Source organism: Perca flavescens, chromosome 5 (assembly GCF_004354835.1).
Source record: "Perca flavescens isolate YP-PL-M2 chromosome 5, PFLA_1.0, whole genome shotgun sequence".
In the NCBI taxonomy this organism is placed as follows: domain Eukaryota; kingdom Metazoa; phylum Chordata; class Actinopteri; order Perciformes; family Percidae; genus Perca; species Perca flavescens.
Window position 1 is genome coordinate 13,916,624 of NC_041335.1, and position 21,043 is coordinate 13,937,666.

Sequence of the window (21,043 nt, forward strand, 5' to 3'; positions counted from 1 at the left end):
TTGACTTTGAGACTTCCCCACAGAAGCAGAGTTTTTTTAATATTCAGGCTGCGAAACAGGTTGTGGTGAGTCGGCTGGGTTTTTCATGACTTGCTAAATTCTACGATGGCTGAGAAACTTTTTTGCTGACTTTTACTAACTGTATGGGAGAAAGCTAAATGAGACATGCAATAATACAAAGTTAACTGATTTTTTTTGTTAAATAAAAGCATGTCAATAAACTCAACATGTCTGGCCCTTATTGTGATCGTCATTTCCAGTGTGGCCCTTAGTGAAATTGAGTTTGACACCCCTGGTCTAGACCAAAACCAGCTAAAAGAGAGAGAATATTGTTGACTATCCTTCATCAGGTGGACACTAACACAATACTTCTAATTAATTAATCCTAATGGGGTTTGCTAGCAACAACTGATGTTGGTTTTCACAACTTGTTCCTGCTGAAAAGAAGTGGATAAAAACAGAAGTTACTGCTGGTTTAATTTAAAAGTGGACTGGGGATCTTTTGCAACAATTAAATTGACTTGAAAATGAGCTTCAGGGGGTTTAAGTTTAAAGTGAAGGAGTTATCTTTATTTGTGAAAGAAGCTATTTTATATAAACATGTTCTGCAAGTTCTCTCTTCTGGCAGCAAACATAGCATATTTGTACAAAGAAGTATTCATTTGGTTGAGAGTAGCTTGTTGGTTTCTGAGAAACCGTCACCTCCACTACTCACCCTTCCGGTCTGGCGGGCCAATCATAGCTGGCCGGCTCTGGTGGAAACCCTGAGTGTTTCCTGAGTTTTTTTTTTGTTTTTGTTTTCCCTGACAGATGCCTGCTCCAGCCAATCACGACGCGAGCTGAGAGAATCTGAGGGATCTTTTTCACCTGGACCAATGAGAGCGCCAGCTGAGAGAAGGTGACCTTTTATGGACAACGCGAGCAGTCCCGCGTGCGCGAATAAAAACCGGCGCTGTTTGGCTCGAGATGCAGCATTCTCCAGCACAGCTGTGACAGATAAACACCCGCAAGACTTCACCGCCAGACACACCCGAGACTCACCTGCACAGGTAAGCGCTGTTTCTGACAGGTTTAAAGTTAAGTTTTTTTTTTTGTTTTTTTTAGTGAAACATCTCTAAACTAAACTGCTACAGTTGGGTCTTATTAAAAGATGTGTTGATCAAGACTCAACACACAATCACTTCAGGTGTGGGACAGGCAGGTGATGACCAGCATCGCGGACATTTTAAACTCCTTTTACTCTGCTTTAGAAATGAAGTTGTCAGTTTTATCCAGCCCTCTGAACTAAGTTCTCATCCGTTAGTTATTTTTCAGTGTTAATTGGGCTTTCTGACCGGGTCAAAATACTGCAAGTACTTCTCTAAGGTATCTGGACACAAACTGCCCTGGTTCCGTTAAAGAGAATTTAATCTAATGTGGATGCCATCAGCGTGTCATTGACAAGATCTCTGCAAGTTGTTGACTCTCAGTCAGAATTTCCCGGCAGCTAAAACTGCAGTTTAAAAAGACCATTAATAAAATAAAAGTTAATTACGAACTGTGGAGCATGTAGGCTAAGTGTAACTGGAGACCGATGAGCAGTAACCAAAGAAACTTAAACACTTTAAGGATAGTTCTTCCTTTTTTGAAGTTACTTTGTTTTTAAAAACATTTAGTTTAAAAAGCGGAAAGTCATTGTATAGTCTACTTTTTTTTTCTTTTATTAGTTATTAGTATTTTAAAATTTTAGTTATGTAACTTTCAGTAGATCTATAAGTTGTATGTCCAAATAAGCGTTTCTCCTTTCTGCATCTCACACTTCCTGTTATAGACTCAAAACAAAACCTCCTGAATTATAATTAATGTATTTATTGCTCAGTAACCGCCTGTGTGCTGTCATTTACTTTGACTCCTCTCACATGCGGTCATTAAAGGGTGCAGTTAAAGTATAAAGGCCTAATATACAGAATATTGCCTCAAAGAGTGTCTGGAGTTTTCTATGTTCTGCCTGAACTTGTTTAAAATGTCCTAAAGTGATGGGACAAAAGGTCAAGAGTTTATCAGGTTGGACGACTTAGAGCCCCATGTCTAAAACATGAGTCATTCTAATGAGGGACGGCTGTAAAATCTTACATTTTTGTCTGAGGCAATTTAACCTCAAGAGGTACCCTGCAGTGAATCCACCTATTACACAAACAAATCTGTGCTGAAAAGTTTATGCAACTTCTTTACTCACCATGCCGGCAGGTGTTTCATCACTAAGATGCGCGCCTGATTTTGTAACCGTGGACAAGTTTCAAAAGTGAGTGAGCTGGCAGGAAGAGATGAAATAACCTTGCAGCTAATTTCGGACACTTTCTCAAAACTTTACTGATAAAATGGTTTACGGACACCGCAAAAAAAAAAAAAAAAAAAAAAAGCCAAAGCTATTGTGTTATGAGAGAAAACAAGCAGCAGGTTTCATTAATCTAAATGTTTCATTTTCAGCCATGGAAGACGACGTTGCAGCCCTCGTTGTTGACAATGGCTCCGGCATGTGTAAGGCCGGTTTCGCCGGAGACGATGCTCCTCGCGCCGTCTTCCCCTCAATCGTCGGTCGCCCTAGACATCAGGTAGGCCTACCAACATCGCATGAACATCACCTGTGTGTCATGACTATACAATCTAATCAGCAGGTGAATGCAGTGTAACAAGTGACAGTAACTGGGTGTTTGTGTATGTGTGCAGGGTGTGATGGTGGGAATGGGACAGAAGGACAGCTACGTGGGAGACGAGGCCCAGAGCAAGAGAGGCATCCTGACCCTGAAGTACCCCATCGAGCACGGCATCGTCACCAACTGGGATGACATGGAGAAGGTGAGATCATGTTTACTAGAGTTTCACATCTGGAGCTCAGATCAACATCGGTCATTGGAGGTTCAGACAGTCTTGTTACTGTTTGGCCTCTTGTCTGTGCTGCTGTTCAAACTAAAACCACTGCACAGAAAATTGCATGTGAAATTAGTAGGACATCCTTTTTTTTTATTTATTTTTTTAGAATCGGTATCCTTTTTTGCAGGACTTTCATAGGTATTATGTAGCAAGTATCAAAAGTTATAGTAATGCTGATATTGAATTAGGTGCAATTTTCTGCTGGATATATTAATCTATAATCAATTATTTCCATTAATCAAACAAACATGTGGTGGAGTAATATGTACAGTATCTCTTCCTACACTGTAGGATATTGTATCATTCAATGGAATTATTAGTAAATTAAGTACCTCAAAATGTATTTGGGGGGGGAAAAAAAATCACAAAGTGGAAGCTGCCCTCAGCCACAGTTTTGACTCATCCTGGTTTTTATTTGAACACTTGTTATACAGTAATGCAACAAGCTTTTATAATTGTCTGTCAAACTAAGCCGCTGTTCTGTCCAAACAGATCTGGCATCACACCTTCTACAACGAGCTCCGTGTTGCCCCAGAGGAGCATCCCGTCCTGCTGACCGAAGCTCCACTCAACCCCAAGGCCAACAGGGAGAAGATGACCCAGGTGTGTTCATGTGCTCTTTAAAATCCGTTGAGACTCTGAACGTATTCTGAGACTATCGTACTGGGGAATGAGCTACAGGGTTTTTGTTCTTCAGTTGTCCTGGCTTGACAGTGACACCTGTTGTCTTTTCTCTTTGGTCCAGATCATGTTCGAGACGTTCAACTGTCCTGCCATGTATGTGGCCATCCAGGCCGTCCTATCACTTTACGCCTCCGGTCGTACCACAGGTGAGAACTCAGATGCAAGCATGTCTCTCTAAGCTAACCTGGAACATCCTAAAACCTTTAATGTCTCAAAATGACAGGACAGTGGGTTTAGTAGTTAATTTTCTTGGAATATCTGTTTTCCATGAGAGGAAAAAACATAGTATTGGACAAGGTTGCTGATAAGTGACTTAAAAAGTTTCTTTTTTTGTGTTTTCTATCTTGCAGGTATTGTGATGGACTCCGGTGACGGTGTCAGCCACACTGTGCCCATCTATGAGGGTTATGCTCTGCCTCACGCCATCCTGCGTCTGGACCTGGCTGGCAGAGATCTGACCGACTATCTGATGAAGATCCTCACAGAGCGAGGCTACAGCTTCACCACCACCGGTATGGGTTTCGCTCAAATTGTATAGACTAAATTTGTAATTTAACTTTCTTTACAAAAACAAAGTGTAACCTCAGAAGATTCTACTTTCATTTTGTAACCCAAAATATTTTCACTCTTGAACTCCAGCCGAGCGTGAGATCGTGCGTGACATCAAGGAGAAGCTGTGCTACGTGGCTCTGGACTTTGAGCAGGAGATGCAGACCGCTTCAGCCTCTTCCACCCTGGAGAAGAGCTACGAGCTTCCTGACGGACAGGTCATCACTATCGGCAACGAGAGGTTCCGTTGCCCCGAGACGCTCTTCCAGCCTTCATTTATCGGTGGGTATTGAGTTTTAACAATCGGACCGTATCTCTACAGAAAATGATAAAAAAATAAAAAACTCATACTGACTAGTGCTTGGAAAATGACCCTTTATCACAAAGTATGTTTGCAAAAATTCATAATATCAGGAGGGACACTTGCCTCCTGATATTGCTTCCTTGAGTTCTTGGTCAATCTTGAGGAATATTTATCTTTAATTCTTTCCTTCTTGAAGCAAATTCGATCAACATCAGATTCACAAAGTCCCATCAGACAGTCAAATATCTTGTTCTGATAAATCTGAGCCTTAGGACTTAATATTTTGACCAATCACTATGATCTTTTACAGAATTTCTGAGCACTTCTCAGGAAGTTAATGATCTCCGCTGCCATCAGGTGCCGTCCGTATTGGTTTGGTTCGTTTCTGGTCTTGTAGGAGCATCAACATTATAGTTTAATTGGTCACTAACTCTTGTTCTGTCCATGTGTTCAGGAATGGAGTCTGCCGGCATCCACGAGACGACCTACAACAGCATCATGAAGTGCGACGTGGACATCCGTAAGGACCTGTATGCGAACACCGTGCTCTCCGGTGGCACCACCATGTACCCTGGCATCGCTGACCGCATGCAGAAGGAGATCTCTGCCCTGGCCCCACCCACTATGAAAATCAAGGTATAGTTACAATATCAAATAAATCTCGGGAATATTCTATTTTCCATGGGTTATATGGCTGCATCTATAATAAAACCTTTGCAATGTTCAGTCCCAAAATATATTACTCCATCACTCCCTGTCTTACCTGTTCTCTCCCCTCCAGATCATCGCTCCCCCAGAGAGGAAGTACTCGGTCTGGATCGGCGGCTCCATCCTGGCCTCCCTCTCCACCTTCCAGCAGATGTGGATCAGCAAGCAGGAGTACGATGAGTCTGGCCCCTCCATCGTCCACCGCAAGTGCTTCTAGAAAGATCCCGGTCCTCCTCTGCCCTGGCAAAACCGTTCCATCCAACTAGAACTGTCTCTGGTTAAACGTGTTAACAGACTGAAAGATGCCACACAAGATGAATCAAGCGACTGCAACTGTACACTTTTAATGTCTCGGCTCGGCAGATCCTCAGCAACTCTCAGAACCTCCTACAAACAGTTTCTGAACATGTTCCTTAAACTCCACTCGCAGCTTTCACTCTGCTGGTGTTAACTACTGATGGTCAAAACAACAGTATTATCACTGAACCTCTTTTTCTACCCGTGTTGAGCTGTATCTATGTTCAACAGCAATGTTTACGGAGCAATAAAATGCCGTTGTTTATGTTTACAGCTTCTCTAATGTCATTGAGTTCACACATTTTAAATGGTTTTGTGCAAGTTCCTGATCACTAGATGCTTTACATCAAAGCACGTGAGGATTTTTACACAAGTGACATGTCCCCTCACGTTTACACCTCTGTTAGATTTACATACTAACAGCTTCTCATTGTCCAGCTGCAATGAAATGAGAGGAGGTGATTAATGTCATACTTATCTGGATCACTTTCAGTTATTTGTACATTCACAACTTTTTTTTTTTTTTTTTTTTTTTTTTTTTTTTTTAAGAGCAGCAATGAGTGTGGACTTTCTTTATCCAGGGTTTCATATCTCAGAGCTACAAAGAGGCAAATCCCCTCTAATATTTGTACCTGCAGACACATCATACTTAAGTTTCTAAAGGACATTTGCTAAGAGGACATGGTTTTTAGTGATATTCTCCTAAAATATGGTGGACCAAAATAGAATGCAAGGACAGCACTTGTAAAGAGGCATACACAATTATATGCATATAGTATAATCAACTGTTTTACAACATTCCTAGCAATTTAGTTGCATGGTAAAGTATTGAATCTTGGTATAATAACCAAATGTGATTTAGTTAATACAATGTACATTAATTTGGAAAGCCTGACAACTGGCTCCATAACATAAATGCAGGAAATTTTGGCAAAGCTATACCATTTTGTTTTCACAATAAATGGTAACATTTAAAGTAAATATAATTGTGAGACATTAAAGTAAGTTGCTGTAGTTTGTGTGAATAGTGCCACCATGTAGCAATTTACAAATGTTCCTTCAGTCCTGATCTAGTGTAAAAGCAATTTTATATTTTCCTTCCTGTGCTCCAAATACAGCATCTATGAATTTGGTCACAACCTTTTCCCCCTGCATACTTTGATATTTTGATGTATTTTGCCATTTCTAAAGATTTTTTAATCACTTATTTGTCTAACCATGCCCCAGAGCCAAGAGGGTTATAATGTAAGACATGTTACTGCAACATCCCTGATTTAACTCCAGCGGATGCTTCTTGATGCAAGGCTCCTAACAAAAAATGCAACAAATACCTAAAGAAAACATTAAAATAGAAATGTCATACCTGAAGTAATTAATTCAATTATTGTAATAGAGCATGATTACCCATGAACCATCAAAATAAGTTTTTGGTCTTTAAGGACAAAACCAGTTCTTCCATTAAGGATAACGGTAGCAGAAACATAATTTCATGTAATCTTTTTATGTGTGAAGTCATATGATCATCTGGACCGACACCTGCATAAAGACAGTGAGGCAGCTTTACACCAACTAATGGACTGCAGGAGTTGTGCCAAAATACTCCGGCCTGCCAATGGAGCAGTTGTAAATTGGCAGCCATGCTGCACATCACACTAATTATTTTAAAAATTCCAGTTGTTCTTGCTAAACCTGCAATAAATGTAGTATTGACCTGAAATGTCAAAACTTCAAATAACTTTATGTATTAGTGCACTCTAATTCACACCTGAAACATATTTAATGAACACAGACAGAAGACAGATCCATAGAAACATCTAGTTGCTCTTTAAAAATTTTGGGACAGAGCCAACAAGTTGCTTAAAAATAGATAGTTTCAAGTGAATGTCTTCAGCAAACTGATCTGTTCAGTCCTCCTCTTCTTCATCACCACCACCATCTGGTTTGCATTTGTCTGAATGAAACTCACCTATTCTCATGTTAAGCTGCACAATGTGGGCCCAGGACATCGGTGTTAACCTGCTGCCTTCACTAATGCTAATCACAATCCTGACGTCAAACCCGACTGTCCACATTCTAGACAATCCGACTGGAGCTGAGTGTAAGAAAAAAACTCAAATAAGGAAAAACAACATTCAATTCTGTTATTTTCACAGGATAACAACTGACTACTTCCACTACTCGCAATGTCTCTTATTGACTTAAAATATGGATGTGTTGCACATTTCCTTTTTCACAATAACAAGGACTATGTGAACATGTAGATTTATTTTGATGTGAATAGTTGGTCAATATTTATATTTAATTATACACACATTTCACCTAGAAAAAAATTATACAAAGTGCATTTTATCAGAACTGTGAAGGTGTCAAATATAAGAGCTCATTATAGAACAGTGACACAACTTTTTGAATGACAAAATTGCAAAAAAACAATTACTATACAATGGGATATGCATATTTTTCCCTTTTTAACCAGAACATATAGAAGATCAACTTTGACTCAAATAACCACTCGTTACAACCAAGGTGTGCAGCAAAGCATTTGTGACACCACAACACGCACAACCTTGAGGCAGATGGGCTACACCAGCAGAAGACCCCACCGGGTACCACTCATCTCCACTAAAAATAGGAAAATGAGGCTACAATTTGCATGAGCTCACCAAAATTGGACAGTTGAAGACTATAAAAATGTTGCCTGGTCTGATGAGTCTCAATTTCTGTTGAGACATTCAGATGGTAGAGTTAGAATTTGGTGTAAAAAGAATGAGAACATGGATCTGTCATGCCTTGTTACCACTGTGCAGGCTGGTGGTGGTGGCGTAATGGTGTGGGGGATGTTTTCTTGGTACACTTTAGGCCCCTTAGTTCCAATTGGGCATCGTTTAAATGCCACAGCCTACCTGAGCATTGTTTCTGACCATGACCACCACGTACCATCCTCTGATGGCTACTTCCAGCAGGATAATGCACTATGTCACAAAGCTTGATTCATTTCAAATTGGTTTCTTGAACATGACAATGAGTTCACTGTCCTAAAATGGCCCCCACAGTCACCAGATCTCAACCCAATAGAACATCTTTGTGATGTGGTGGAACGGGAGCTTTGTGCGCTGGATGTGCATCCCACAAATCTCCATCAACTGCAAGATGCTATCCTATCAATATGGGCCAACATTTCTAAAGAATGCTTCCAGCACCTTGTTGAATCAATGCCACAAAGAATTAAGGCAGTTCTGAAGGCGAAAGGGGCTCAAACACTGCATTACTAAGGTGTTCCTAATAATCCTTTAGGTGAGTAATACTTGTGCTGTACAAAACAGGTAAGAACATAGATTACTTCCAGCAACACAAATGTCTCCAAACAACCCCTGAGATGTTTTACTAACATGCAGCCCAGAGAAGCATCTTCCAGCTTTAAACAAGTATTACTATTAAAGGTGACAATATCTATAAATATAGGAGTTTGTAAATGAATGTGTTTAAAAGGAACAATCAAAGATGAGTAACAATAAAACAGACTTAATAAATAATACACAGTGGATTAGCCAAACGTTTAACAACTCACTTAGGAGGACTTCTTTGACATTTTAGTAAATTATCTTATTTGCACAGCTTTCAATTCTAATTACAGTCTGTTCAATACAGATCTATTTTAGCGATACGATAGTTAGCTTAACACAAAGACTGGAAGCAAGGGGAAACTGTTAGCCTAGCTCCATCAAATAACTTTAAAACTCTAATTTATGCATATGTAGTATGCAGACATAGAAAATAAAACAGCAGTAGCTGACAATTTTAAAATATTTACTGACCAACAAAAGCTGCATATTAAGAGTCCTGTCTTTAAACTGGACTATTCGGCTTCGCCATGTTTCGTAATTTAAAACAAGTCCACCTTACATTTGGATGGCTTGTGACTAGCTTGGTAGCTAACTAGCTAAAAAGACAGTCTGTAGTATCTTGAGGGAGTGTTTTTTTGAGTTTTGATTACAGCCAGTGCTTCCGGTCTTTCTAAGCTAAAGCTAAACACGCATAGAGATAAAAAGGTATATAGATTTTCTCATCGAACTCTGAATTCCCCACATCTGTTTTAGTGTCAGTCATGATACAGAGTCAAAACTTAAGGTGTCTTTATAAACCACAACAGTTATTTTTAGTAAATATACACATATTAATAGTAAGCCCCTTTCACACATGCACTGCAACCCTGAACTTATCTAGACACTACCCGGAGGAGCTGTAAGCCCATGTGAAAATGCAAATGTCCGAATCAGTTTGACCAGACATTAAACAGACTTTACCATGCAGCCAGGGACGGACTGACAATCTGTGCGTTCTGGAAAAGTCCAGACATCCAGACGGCACAAAACAAGTCTAATAAAGCGATATTAACAGCCAATAGCAGGGGGCGCTAATACGATCACTTACTGTAGGCTATATGCTACGTGTAAAAGAAACTGAGGAAGAAGAGTAGGCCTACTAGTCTGGCTATCACCATTGACAGTCTGGTCATGATGAGGGACAGGAAGCAGAGTTAATTTCACATCAGCAAGAGGTACTGGTAAGTGCTAGGAGCAGGACACATTATAATAGCTGGCTGCCTTTATCCCTAGCTTAGCGAATTGCATAGTCAGCTATCAAAATGGGTGTGCATCATGATTATGAAAATTATAGTGCCATTTAGTGCTGTCAAACTTAAAGTGTTGAATAATTTCTGTTAGGTTACTTTGAAACATTAAACGCGTTAGAAATAAATCGCGGGTTGACCGCGATTTCACTCCGTTGTATATGAGAGGTTGTAGTGAGCTCACTTTTGCTGCCAGGCTGAAGACTGCCAGGCTGAAGACTATGGTATTGTATAATAAGAATATGTTCTTAAAATTGTACAATCCTCCCAAATTATAGTCCCAGTTTACTGGACAACACAAATTGTGTGCTAAGAATGCCAAATACAATGCAAACATGATCTGTATTGTTAAAGAATATAAAAAAACCTAAACTAAAATAAATCAAGGTGCATTGGTCAACTATAGAAATGTACAGCATTGTATGTATTGCCCTTAGTAACAGACTTCATTTAAAACACATTTGAAATTTTATCAGCCTTTTCTTATCATCTCAACAGCTGCCGTAATATATCCATCAAACTTCTAACAACAATATGAACAGCAGTACATACAGCAGTATAACAGTAACAATGACTGTCACATGAATAATTATTAAAAAAATAATAATGGTCATAACTTTAAATAATAAAAGTACTGGTACAGCATGCACCTGTTGTATTTTAATCCAGGCTGATAACAATAGGGTAAAACCACTGCTGAGTGATCAGAAATTAGGATTAAATAAATCCTGGCTGTTAGACTGGTCAGGAGCAGGCTAGCTGCACAGAATAAATCTCCATGGTGATTTATGTGCCTCCATTTTCGTGAAACCGAGTCAAGGCTAAATTCATCCAGGATAACTGGAATATCCTGGCTTAATCCCTTATCTTGGTTTTGTGAAACAAACAAAGATGATGTTTCTATGATGGGGCTGGCGCATTATTGGAAAAATATAAACATCTGAGGGCAGGGTTCAAAATTAACTTTTCGTCCACCAGTCAAATGGCTAGTGAATTTTTAAATTTGACCAGCCACTCAATAGACTACCATTGTTTTTTTTGGCTAGTAAGTGAAGCAAATCTACCAACCACCAGCATTTGGTGTGTAGATCGGGCTAATTTTGAACCCTGTCTGTGAAGAATGAGAGTGATTTACATGAAGACGCCAATGTGAATGTCTTAATGGAGAGACAACAAGATTCGGGAAGTTCTGTCGGTAAGGGCGGACACCACAATTGTCAAAAAATGTAAGGAACGGAACTAGCCAGGTGCCACCCCTGGACTAGATCAAACAGATTATTTACAGTAAGTAAGAATGCGCCTCAAAGGAAAAATCTCCTGTTGGGTGCTACATGTGTAAAAGGAAAACTCAAGACATTGTCCAGAGTTCATTTGAGACAACGGCTTTACAGTCACATAGTGAACTGGGGTTTGAGAAAACCTACATAACATCCAGAGAACTGAATTAGTAGCCATATCATTTGATTTTTAGTCAGAACTTCCCATTTCTACACACTTCAACGGACAATTTTTTTTTGTGTGTGTATGAGTCATATGGCTGTATTAATGTCTTTTCCCTGTGTGTCGATTAAATTTTTTTCTGAATAACGTTGTGTAATCTGAAGATGGAGACACTGATCTGTAATGTAGTCAATAAATGTAAACCTGCCACCTTTGTCGTAGGGCTGTCTGCAGTTTGTGAATTTCTAACTCAGAAATATATAACATAATAGAAACAACAGAAACAACAGCAGCACAACCACAGCAAATGTCCATTTTCTTCTCTTATGATGGTACTCTTCTTGGAGCTTCCGGAGGCTGGTTTTCCCCTCCTCTAGGCTTTGTTTATCCTCTTGACGTATTCGTTCCCAGGTCTCCTTTCTTTCCTTATCCCAGGCATCTCGATCTCTCTTTGTCTCTTTTCTAAACTGGTCCAGCTTCCTCTCAGCGTTTTCCTTTAGCTCTCTTTCTAACTGAACGGTTTTCTCTGAAGCTTCCAATTTTCTTCTCCATTCCTGTCGCATAGTTTCTTCTTGCTTTTTGCGTCTCCTCTCCTCTTCCTCCCGTTCTTTCTTTCTCTTCTCACGCTCCTTGTTGATGCATTCGTCTTTTTCCTGTAGCTGTTTTTCTCTCAGTTTCCTCTCCTCTTCTTTGATTTTGCTTTTCTGTGTTTTCAAGTCTTCCGCGTGTTTTCTCCGGAGGTCCTCATCCTTTCTCTTCATCTCTTCTTCCTTCTCTTTCAAGATCTTCTGCACTTGCATTTGTATGCATCCCTCTGTGTCGTCAGACATCTCATTGTTGTAGCAGCCGCCATTTTCCTTCACCATGGTCTCGATATTGGTCAGCAGCTCTCTGACTTGTGTGCGGTTTGTGTCATCTTTGTTGTTGAAGACCTGGTATCTCCCTCCACAGTCATTGATGAGTTTTTTGACAAAGCCATCACAGTTTTCGACATAACTCTCAAATAACTGATCCTCCAGATCATCTCCTCTGGTGAATATAATGATGATGAAATCTTCAGACTTCTTGCCAAAATATTTCTTGATCAGTTCCACAGAGTCTTTTTCCTCTTGTGTGAAGTTCCCGATCTGCAGCACCAGTAAGAACACATGAGGTCCGGGAGACAACATGCTGATGCATTTTTGAATCTCCTGCTGACCTTCATCATCAGACAAAGTCTTATCAAACAAGTCGGGGGTGTTCACGACAACAACTGGCCGTCCATCAATCTCTCCCGTTGCTTTCTTACAAGACTTGGTTGCTGGCTTCGGTGTGATTCTGGGTTTGAAGTGCTTTTTGCCCAAAATGGTGTTTGCTGTTGCACTCTTCCCACTGCCAGTCTTCCCAATCAGCACCATTCTGAGACACTCTCTGCTCTGACTCTCACCATCACCTCCTATGGCCGTCTTTTGTTTCACATCCTGCAGCTCAGCTTCAAGTCTTGAAACCTTCTCCATCTGAGCCTTGGTGAATATGTCCTTTGTGAAGCATTGGGATCCTTCAACTCTCGTCTTTTCCACAGCATCCAACAGCTCTGGGATCTGCTGCTGGTCCTTGATGTTGAGAACAACATATCTTCCTCCACAGCTCTGACAGAGCTCCTGGATGCCATTGTCTTTCTTTAGAAACTTAACAACAGCTGGAGCTTTAGGATCTGACTCCACAGTGAACAGAATCATGGTGAAGTCATTGACTCGAGAGCTGAAAGTGTTCTGGATGGTCTCTAACTCTCCCTTGTCTTCATCAGTGAGGGGACCCACAGGTAGGACCAGGATGAAGGCATGGACACCCTCAGGATCACAGAGGGAGATACACCTGAATGATTCCTCCATCACTTTCTCCTGACCTTCTCCATACAAGGCAGGCAGCTCCACCAGGGACACCCGACGTCCACACACCTCTCCCTGATGTTTAACACACTCTGATGGGTTGGAGACTGAATGAAGCTCTGTCTGTCCTAAAATGGCCTTGGCTGCTGAAGTCTTCCCTGCTCCTCTCCTCCCACACAGAACCAGGTTTAAAGCTGGTCTGATGTGTCCAGATGTTGGTGTCATGATCAAACCTGCATCCTCAAATACATCACAGCTCACATGCGCTCCTTTGTATTCCGTTGCAGTTTGATTTAAACGTGTTAACAGCTCTGAAAGTTCAAGGTTGTTCTGGTTCAAGTATCTGTATCTACACATTTTGATCATGTCTTTTAATGACTGGTCTGGTTCATCTTTGTCTTTGAAAGCTGCGCTATCCTCTCTGGGTGTTGATATCAGTATCAATGAATGGTCAAATGATTGATTGATGATTGATAAGAGTTTCAAGACTCGGCAGAGCTTCACTTTGTGTTTCTCAGTGAAGTCTTCAGGCTGTAGAACCAGCAGGAACACATGAGGGCCAGGATCAGAGAGTCTCACACAGTTTTCTACATGTTCTGTCAGTTTGTTTTCAGAGATGTTGGTGTGCAGCAGATCTGGAGTGTTGATCAGAACGATCCCTTTCTCCTTTAACCGTCCTCTTTCTCTCAGACAGCAGTCCGGTTCTTCCTCAGTGTTGAACACAGTCTCTCCCAGTATGAAGTTCCCCACTGAACTCCTCTCAGACCAGCTGTTCCCCAGCAGAACAACCCTCAGCTCAGACACTGAAAAGAAAACACTGAATTAGAATGATGAACTAGCACTGAACCTGATACAAGACCAATCTAACAGGATTATGATGAAACATAACTCTAACTGGTGGACCAGCAAAAAAACTGTCAGCCATCTAGACCTTGGACTCAACGCTGAGCTGTGTTGTCAAACAGAAGTCTCTACCCTTACATTACAGGCCTATCTCCAAGTTACTTATAGCAACAGCCAAAGTTATAGAAAGGAGTTGCTAAGCAGCATAAAACTGTATTCAACAAGCATATAATTTTGGACAGGTTTCAGTCTGGCTTCCATAGGAGGACTCAAAAGTCTCAAATTATATTTTTGACACATGGTGATGCAGGAGAGTATTTTCTGTTTGGTACTGTTGCATCTCAGTGCAGCTTTTGCCGCTGTGAACCACAGTTTCCTAATCAACAGATGTAGGCAGTGGGTGCGTATCTCTGGGTCAGTCCTGCAGTGGTCCTCCTCCTACCTCTCTGATAGGAGTGGATGTTGGCAATAATGCCTCTTCATCTGAAACCTTTTGTGTTGTTCCCCAAAATCCTGTCCCTGGGCCCTTTTGTTTGCCTTGTGTATGCATCCCCTTGGCGAGATAATAAGACACTTTAAAATGTATCTGCTACCACTGCTACACAGATGATATTCAACTATACACCATCTCATTTAATCCTCCAAATGTAGCAAAATTGTCAGTTTTAAATAACTGCCTAAACTTTGACACTCACTTGGATTGTAGATAATTCCCTACTTACTACTTGGTCTCGGCCCTCTTCCGTTAATTCTTTCCTACGAAATTAAGTGTCACTATGGACCAGGCTCTGACTGATGATTTTCTGCATGTCTCTCTCTTTCTCACCTACCTGTCCTGTCCATTAAAGGCGGAAAAGCCTTTAAATATATCTTAAAAAAATAAATAATAATAAATAAACATTTTCTAGTCCCATTGGTTAAACTAAATGTTTGTGTGTTTTCAACCACACAAAAAATGTGTTGATTTTATTTTATTTATGTTATTTTTTTAAAGAACAGATTTGATTACAATGCATAGCCGATTTCATACGTGGTTAAAAAACATTTATTGTCCATAGTGATTTATGGGCACTAAAAAATGTGTCATTTGTATCTGAAAGTGAGCTCATTTATGGGCTTCACCTGCAAATATGCTGCAGTTTTGTGGGTTTAGTAGCACAGCTGCTGAAGTAGTTGCTGCTCTGACAACAGCTCCAGACAAACTGAAGAATAACTACCATAACACTTAACAAGTCCGATCAGTTTTTACTCACTGGAAGGGGGAAGAATGGGACAGCTGCTGCTGTGGCTCAGACATCTCACAAACTTTCCTTCTGTAAGAAACCAGAAAAATAACATTTCAGAAAATCAAACCTCAGTCAACTCAACAGTTCAGATTTCTTTTTAATGTTGAATCAGTAGGAAAAATGACAGACAGTTGCAATATTATTATTGATATTCAAATGATGTTCAATGTATTAAACATGTATTGTGTTTGTCATATTAAAAAAGGCATGTGATACAGTTTGACTTTGTGCCACAACAAACATTATATTCTTTCAATTCTGTGCCCAATGTCCAAACTCTTCCACTGATGTGTAAATAACAGTAGGTTAACTATGATCTGCATTATTTATCTTAGCTGTTAGCATTTGTAGAATTTGTTTGCACTTTAAGTTAAACCATATGGTTAATATTAACACCACAGAGGTACGACCATAGCAATGGAATAAACATACATACATTTTATTTCTATGGGTAGGACATTATGATCATCGTCTAACTTTCCACCAGAAAATGTCTAAGTATCCTTAAATATATTTCTCACATATTTGTATATTAAAAGAGTTATTTGTGGCTATTATCATTGCTGCTGTCCACAGGTTGTGATGCTAGCCCTTCCTAACATGACTACACTGTGAAAGATGGAGGATAGTAGGGGTAGTAGAATTAACTAAAACAAACTACCAGCTGCAGTTTTGTTGAACGTACCTATTCAATACTCTTTATTATTATTTTCAAAAATACTCATCTTGACAATAAATAGTGGGAGTTTGTCATTACAATGATAGGTTGTCCATTTTAGCTACATCACATCTCACTGTTCTGTAATCTGATGGAACCCAAATGATCCCGCTGACAGTTTTCAGTCTCCATTTGGCTGCTAAGCTAACGTTAGCTAAGGTTAAAGTTAAAAAGACTTCCAGACTATTAACGCTCTGGAGGTCCAGATTCACAGCTATTAATAGACACTGTAAGATAGATACTAGATACTGTTAGTTAGATAGACATATAGTTCCAAATTCACAGCTATTAACATGAGAGAAAGATAGATACTGTAGATACTGTTAGATAGAGTTTGTGTTCCCATAGATGACCCAAAAGAAAAAATACTGACACCTACTTGCCTCTAACACTGCAAGTTAGTAATTATTATTAGTGACATTAATTCAATATTGTACTGGATGTTGGATTGCTTTATTTAAGATTGTAAAGTAGGTTACAACCTGAAAGCAGTGACAGAAATGGATTAAGACATATCATCAAATATTTAATCCTGTGTCTCCATCTAGTGTTATAGATGTGATGCTAATACTGACATATGAGACAGAAACTTTTGCCTGCTAAAAGGGATTTAACATAAAATATAGTAGCTCTGAAGAAATGAATAGAGTCAATGCATATTTCTGCTGTAAATCTGACTGTACTCACCAGATGCTGCGGAAGCTGCCATACTGTCACTATGCTGGAAACAATAGAAGAAGCTCAGCTCGAGACCAACAGTTGGTTTTACAGTGGTGTGAAAAAGTGTTTGCCCCCTTCCTCATTTCCTGTTCCTTTGCATGTTTGTCACACTTAAGTGTTTCGGAACATCAAACCAATTTAAACAAAAGTCAAGGACAACACAAGTAAACACAAAATGCAATTTGTAAATGAAGGTGTTTATTATTAAAGGAGAAAAAAAATCCAAACCATCATGGCCCTGTGTGAAAAAGTGATTGCCCCCCTTGTTAAAACATACTATAACTGTGGTTGTCCACACCTGAGTTCAATTTCTCTAGCCACACCCAGGCCTGATTATTGCCACACCTGTTCACAATCAAGGCATCACTTAAATAGGAGCTGCTTGACACAGTAAGGTCCACCAGAAGATCCTTAAAAGCTACACATCATGCCGAGACAAAGAAATTCAGGAACAATTGAGAAAGAAAGTAATTGAGATCTATCAGTCTGGAAAGGGTTATAAAGCCATTTCCAAAGCTTTGGGAATCCAGGAACCACAGTGAGAGCCATTATCCACAAATGGCGAAGACATGGAACAGTGGTGAACCTTCCCAGGAGTGGCCGTCCCAAAATTACCCCAAGAGCGCAGCGACGACTCATCCAAGAGGTCACAAAAGACCCCCAACAACGTCCAAAGAACTGCAGGCCTCACTTGCCTCAGTTAAGGTCAGCGTTCATGCCTCCACCATCAGGAAAAGACTGGGCAAAAATGGCCTGCATGGCAGAGTTCCAAGGAGAAAACCACTGCTGAGCAAAAAGAACATCAAAGCTCGCCTCAATTTCTCCAGAACACATCTTGATGATCCCCAAGACTTTTGGGACAACATTCTGTTTGGAACTCTTTTGGGTGTGTGTCCAAGTATATCTGGCGTAGAAGGAACACTGCATTTCATAAAAAGAACATTATACCAACTGTAAAATATGGTGGTGGCAGTGTGATGGTCTGGGGCTGTTTTGCTGCTTCAGGACCTGGAAGACTTGCCGTGATAAAAGGAACTATGAATTCTGCTGTCTACCAAGAGATCCTGAAGGAGAATGTCCGACCATCTGTTCGTGTACTCAAGCTGAAACGAACTTGGGTTCTGCAGCAGGACAATGATCCTAAACACACCAGCAAGTCCACCACCGAATGGCTGAAGAAAAACAAAATGAAGACTTTGGAGTTAGCCAAAGTCCTGACCTGAATCTATTGAGATGTTGTGGTATGACCTTAAAAAGGCCGTTCATGCTCGAAAACCCTCTAATGTAACTGAATTAGGACAATTCTGCAAAGATTGGGCCAAAAACTGTAAAAGCCTCATTGCACGTTATCGCAAACGCTTGGTTGCAGTTGTTGCTGCTAAGGGTGGCCCAGGTTTAGGGGCAATCACTTTTTCACACAGGGCCATGATGGTTTGGATTTTTTTTCACCTTTAATGATAAACACCTTCATTTACAAATTGCATTTTGTGTTTACTTGTGTTGTCCTTGACTATTGTTTAAATTGGTTTGATGTTCCGAAACACTTAAGTGTGACAAACATGCAAAGGAACAGGAAATGAGGAAGGGGGCAAACACTTTTTCACACCACTGTATAACCCTTCAAACACAAAATAACAAAATGGTTAAAAAAGAAACCTGTCTCTAGGACACTTTTAACACGTTTGTGCTTGTTTCAGGTAGTAACATGGGTTATCTATGTTGCTATTATGTTATCTATTTACTACTGATTGACTGTGGCCTTTAGGTGTCTTAACTTTATAGTCCAATATCAGTTTTTGTTGCACAATCCTAGCCCCAGGTGTGACAGACTTTGAACGTTATCAGGCTACAATATAAATCTAGACTTGACTTCCTCCATATTCTTTTGTACAGGGAGAAACCCTAATGGGCTGCTTTCATTGTGACATGCAGGAGAAGATGTATTTGAATTATAAGTATTTACAGGGTATATTATTTCTCTGGTGTGTTATTTTTTAATGTTTCAATTTGTATGTTTCTTTTTGTGCCCATACAACAAATCAGTTGTCCCTTGATGATAGTACAGATTCTTTGATGAATCCTGTAAGGATTGATGAGGCCTGTAAGATAACTTTCCTTCAATCACTTCTGTGTTTTTAAAATCTTTGCAGGGCTTGGGGAGTAATCATCAATAATCAGTAAAACAAACAAATACATGCATGCTGCACACTTTTTACATTCTATAATAGACATAACTGACAACATTTCAACCACAGATGTTCTTCATCAAGAGAAGAAGAGTGTGAGTACATGTATAGAGAGTATATAGACAATATATGATCTCAGGATTAGACAATTAATAAATAAACTCTGAGGAATAGGCCCAGTCCTCGAATGATCTGATGATTTCTAAAGTAATAGAATCAGTATTATATTTTAAAATTTTTTCATCTTTAACATGACTTGTTTAGCTGTGTCAGTCTTATGGTATCACTTAGGCTAGCAGCAGTAATATTAAAGAATATTTTTCTCCCTCGTTTGTTTTCTCTGCGGTGGAGGTCACTTTATAGTAAAACAGAGCTTTATTGAAATGCTGTAGACTTTTAAAATCACAAACTGACCAAATGTTCAGACATATCGGTTATTCTAAAAAAAAAATTGTAAATAAAATAAGCAGATTCAGTCTGCACGTCATTTATTTCCGGTTTAAGTTTTTCCACATTGATCCGAAACATCTGTCAGTCTACCCTGCTATGTAGCCTACGAATATAATGTTAGGGATATTAATTCAGTGCTTTCTTTTTTAATTATGATTTTGTAACCGCTTTTACCGCTGTTTTACAAGCTGTCCTGTAAGAGGCCCACCCTTCCTTCACCCTACAGTAAGATGTCTGACATTCATCAACAACCAGATGAATTACTTTGTAGACGCTTGATATTATAATAATTACCTTTTTTTTTCTAATTACCAACACGGAGTGTTTGTATTTAGTTTGGTATTTACTCACCAGCGGATTGCTGCTGCGTCGTGACTCCACTCTGACGAAAGTGAAAGTAAAGAAAGTTCACAACTAAAAAGGTTTTACAACATTTAACCCCCTAACCCTTTCAACTATTCATATGTAGGCCTACTTCAAAATACTCAAAATTAGCTCAAAACATGCGCGTTTAAAAACAAAAATGAAGGGAGTCTATTTCAACCAAATCGTATCTTGATTTTGATTTCATACCTTTACTTATACAGGGATCTAAGGTTAATCCGGCTTCAATAGTTGGTGTTAGAGCTCCACCTGCTGGACAACACCGTAAAACTCACAAAAGAGGTGTAAATGTATTCCTAAAAAAGCCATGAACTGAAAGGTGATGATTGTGATGATACAGATGGTGGACAAAAAAACAGAGACACATAAAAATAGAATGACTTTGTAAGGCTGATAATCAAACTTTTCTGTCAGTTGTCGGATCACTGTTTCTTTTGGAGGCTTAGGTTTGCTGTAATGTTAAGTATATCTATCTGAAAACACAGGCTGTTTGGGATGGCTGCAGTTGTTATTAACAGCATAAAGAAACAGACATACTTTTTTAGATGATAAAGATAACATTGACATTTTTTTGTAAGAAAAAGAGAAATGTTTTTGTTGTGTGTTGAAGGTAGATGTAAGAGAGTCGTCGTGAGCAGATACTGACACTCAGGGTAGTCAAAGATGAAGTTTGGAGTGATGGACTTTTATTAATTTCTGTCCAAATTAAGGCCCACAGGCAAAAAAAAAACAATTAATAAAACCAAAATTAAAGAAAAAAAAAAAAGAAAAAAACAAATACTTTCACGAAAAACAAAATAAATTGACGTGAGAGTCAAAACTTATGCAATGATACCAAAAATACAGATACAGCTGTATATAAGTTGACTTGTGAAACTAGTCACTAGAGCCTTACACACACTTACGTCCACCCTCTTCTAGCCCCTTGAGCAACTGAAACTGACAGCCTACATAGGCCTGTAGCACACCCCTGAAATTGGAACATACCAACAACAAATAAAATACAGGGGTGGCTAAGGCGAACAGACAATAAAAGCTACAAACAGCCAACAATAATAGATCTAGT

General features: G+C 39.5%; 2 protein-coding genes across 2 annotated transcripts; one reads left to right on the forward strand and one right to left on the reverse strand.

Annotated features, from left to right (window-relative positions):
* Window positions 1–941: 941 nt before the first annotated feature.
* LOC114556359 (actin, non-muscle 6.2) lies at window positions 942–5,725 on the forward strand. Its single transcript, XM_028579267.1, has 9 exons — window positions 942–1,049; window positions 2,467–2,591; window positions 2,707–2,835; window positions 3,403–3,513; window positions 3,656–3,740; window positions 3,945–4,106; window positions 4,234–4,425; window positions 4,902–5,083; window positions 5,229–5,725. Exons 2-9 carry the CDS (start codon window positions 2,469–2,471, stop codon window positions 5,370–5,372), a joined length of 1,128 nt encoding a protein of 375 aa, XP_028435068.1. The 5' UTR covers window positions 942–1,049; window positions 2,467–2,468; the 3' UTR covers window positions 5,373–5,725.
* Window positions 5,726–10,907: 5,182 nt separating this feature from the next.
* Window positions 10,908–20,205, reverse strand: LOC114556358 (GTPase IMAP family member 8). Its single transcript, XM_028579266.1, has 5 exons — window positions 19,945–20,205; window positions 18,571–18,575; window positions 16,925–17,005; window positions 15,487–15,546; window positions 10,908–14,193 (listed from the first exon to the last, which is right to left on the reverse strand). The coding sequence occupies exons 3-5, from the start codon at window positions 16,944–16,946 to the stop codon at window positions 11,768–11,770; spliced, it is 2,508 nt and encodes an 835-aa protein (XP_028435067.1). The 5' UTR covers window positions 16,947–17,005; window positions 18,571–18,575; window positions 19,945–20,205; the 3' UTR covers window positions 10,908–11,767.
* Window positions 20,206–21,043: the final 838 nt, after the last annotated feature.

Coding starts and splice junctions, on each gene's coding strand:
- LOC114556359 (XM_028579267.1), top strand. CDS start 2,469: ATGGAAGACGACGTTGCAGCCCTCGTTGTTGACAATGGCTCCGGCATG. Junction 2,592..2,706: donor TCGGTCGCCCTAGACATCAG/GTAGGCCTACCA, acceptor GTATGTGTGCAG/GGTGTGATGGTGGGAATGGG. Junction 3,741..3,944: donor CGCCTCCGGTCGTACCACAG/GTGAGAACTCAG, acceptor TCTATCTTGCAG/GTATTGTGATGGACTCCGGT.
- LOC114556358 (XM_028579266.1), bottom strand. CDS start 16,946: ATGGCAGCTTCCGCAGCATCTG. Junction 15,547..16,924: donor GGCAGCTTCCGCAGCATCTG/GTGAGTACAGTC, acceptor GGTTTCTTACAG/AAGGAAAGTTTGTGAGATGT. Junction 14,194..15,486: donor TCCCATTCTTCCCCCTTCCA/GTGAGTAAAAAC, acceptor TTTTCTTTTCAG/TGTCTGAGCTGAGGGTTGTT.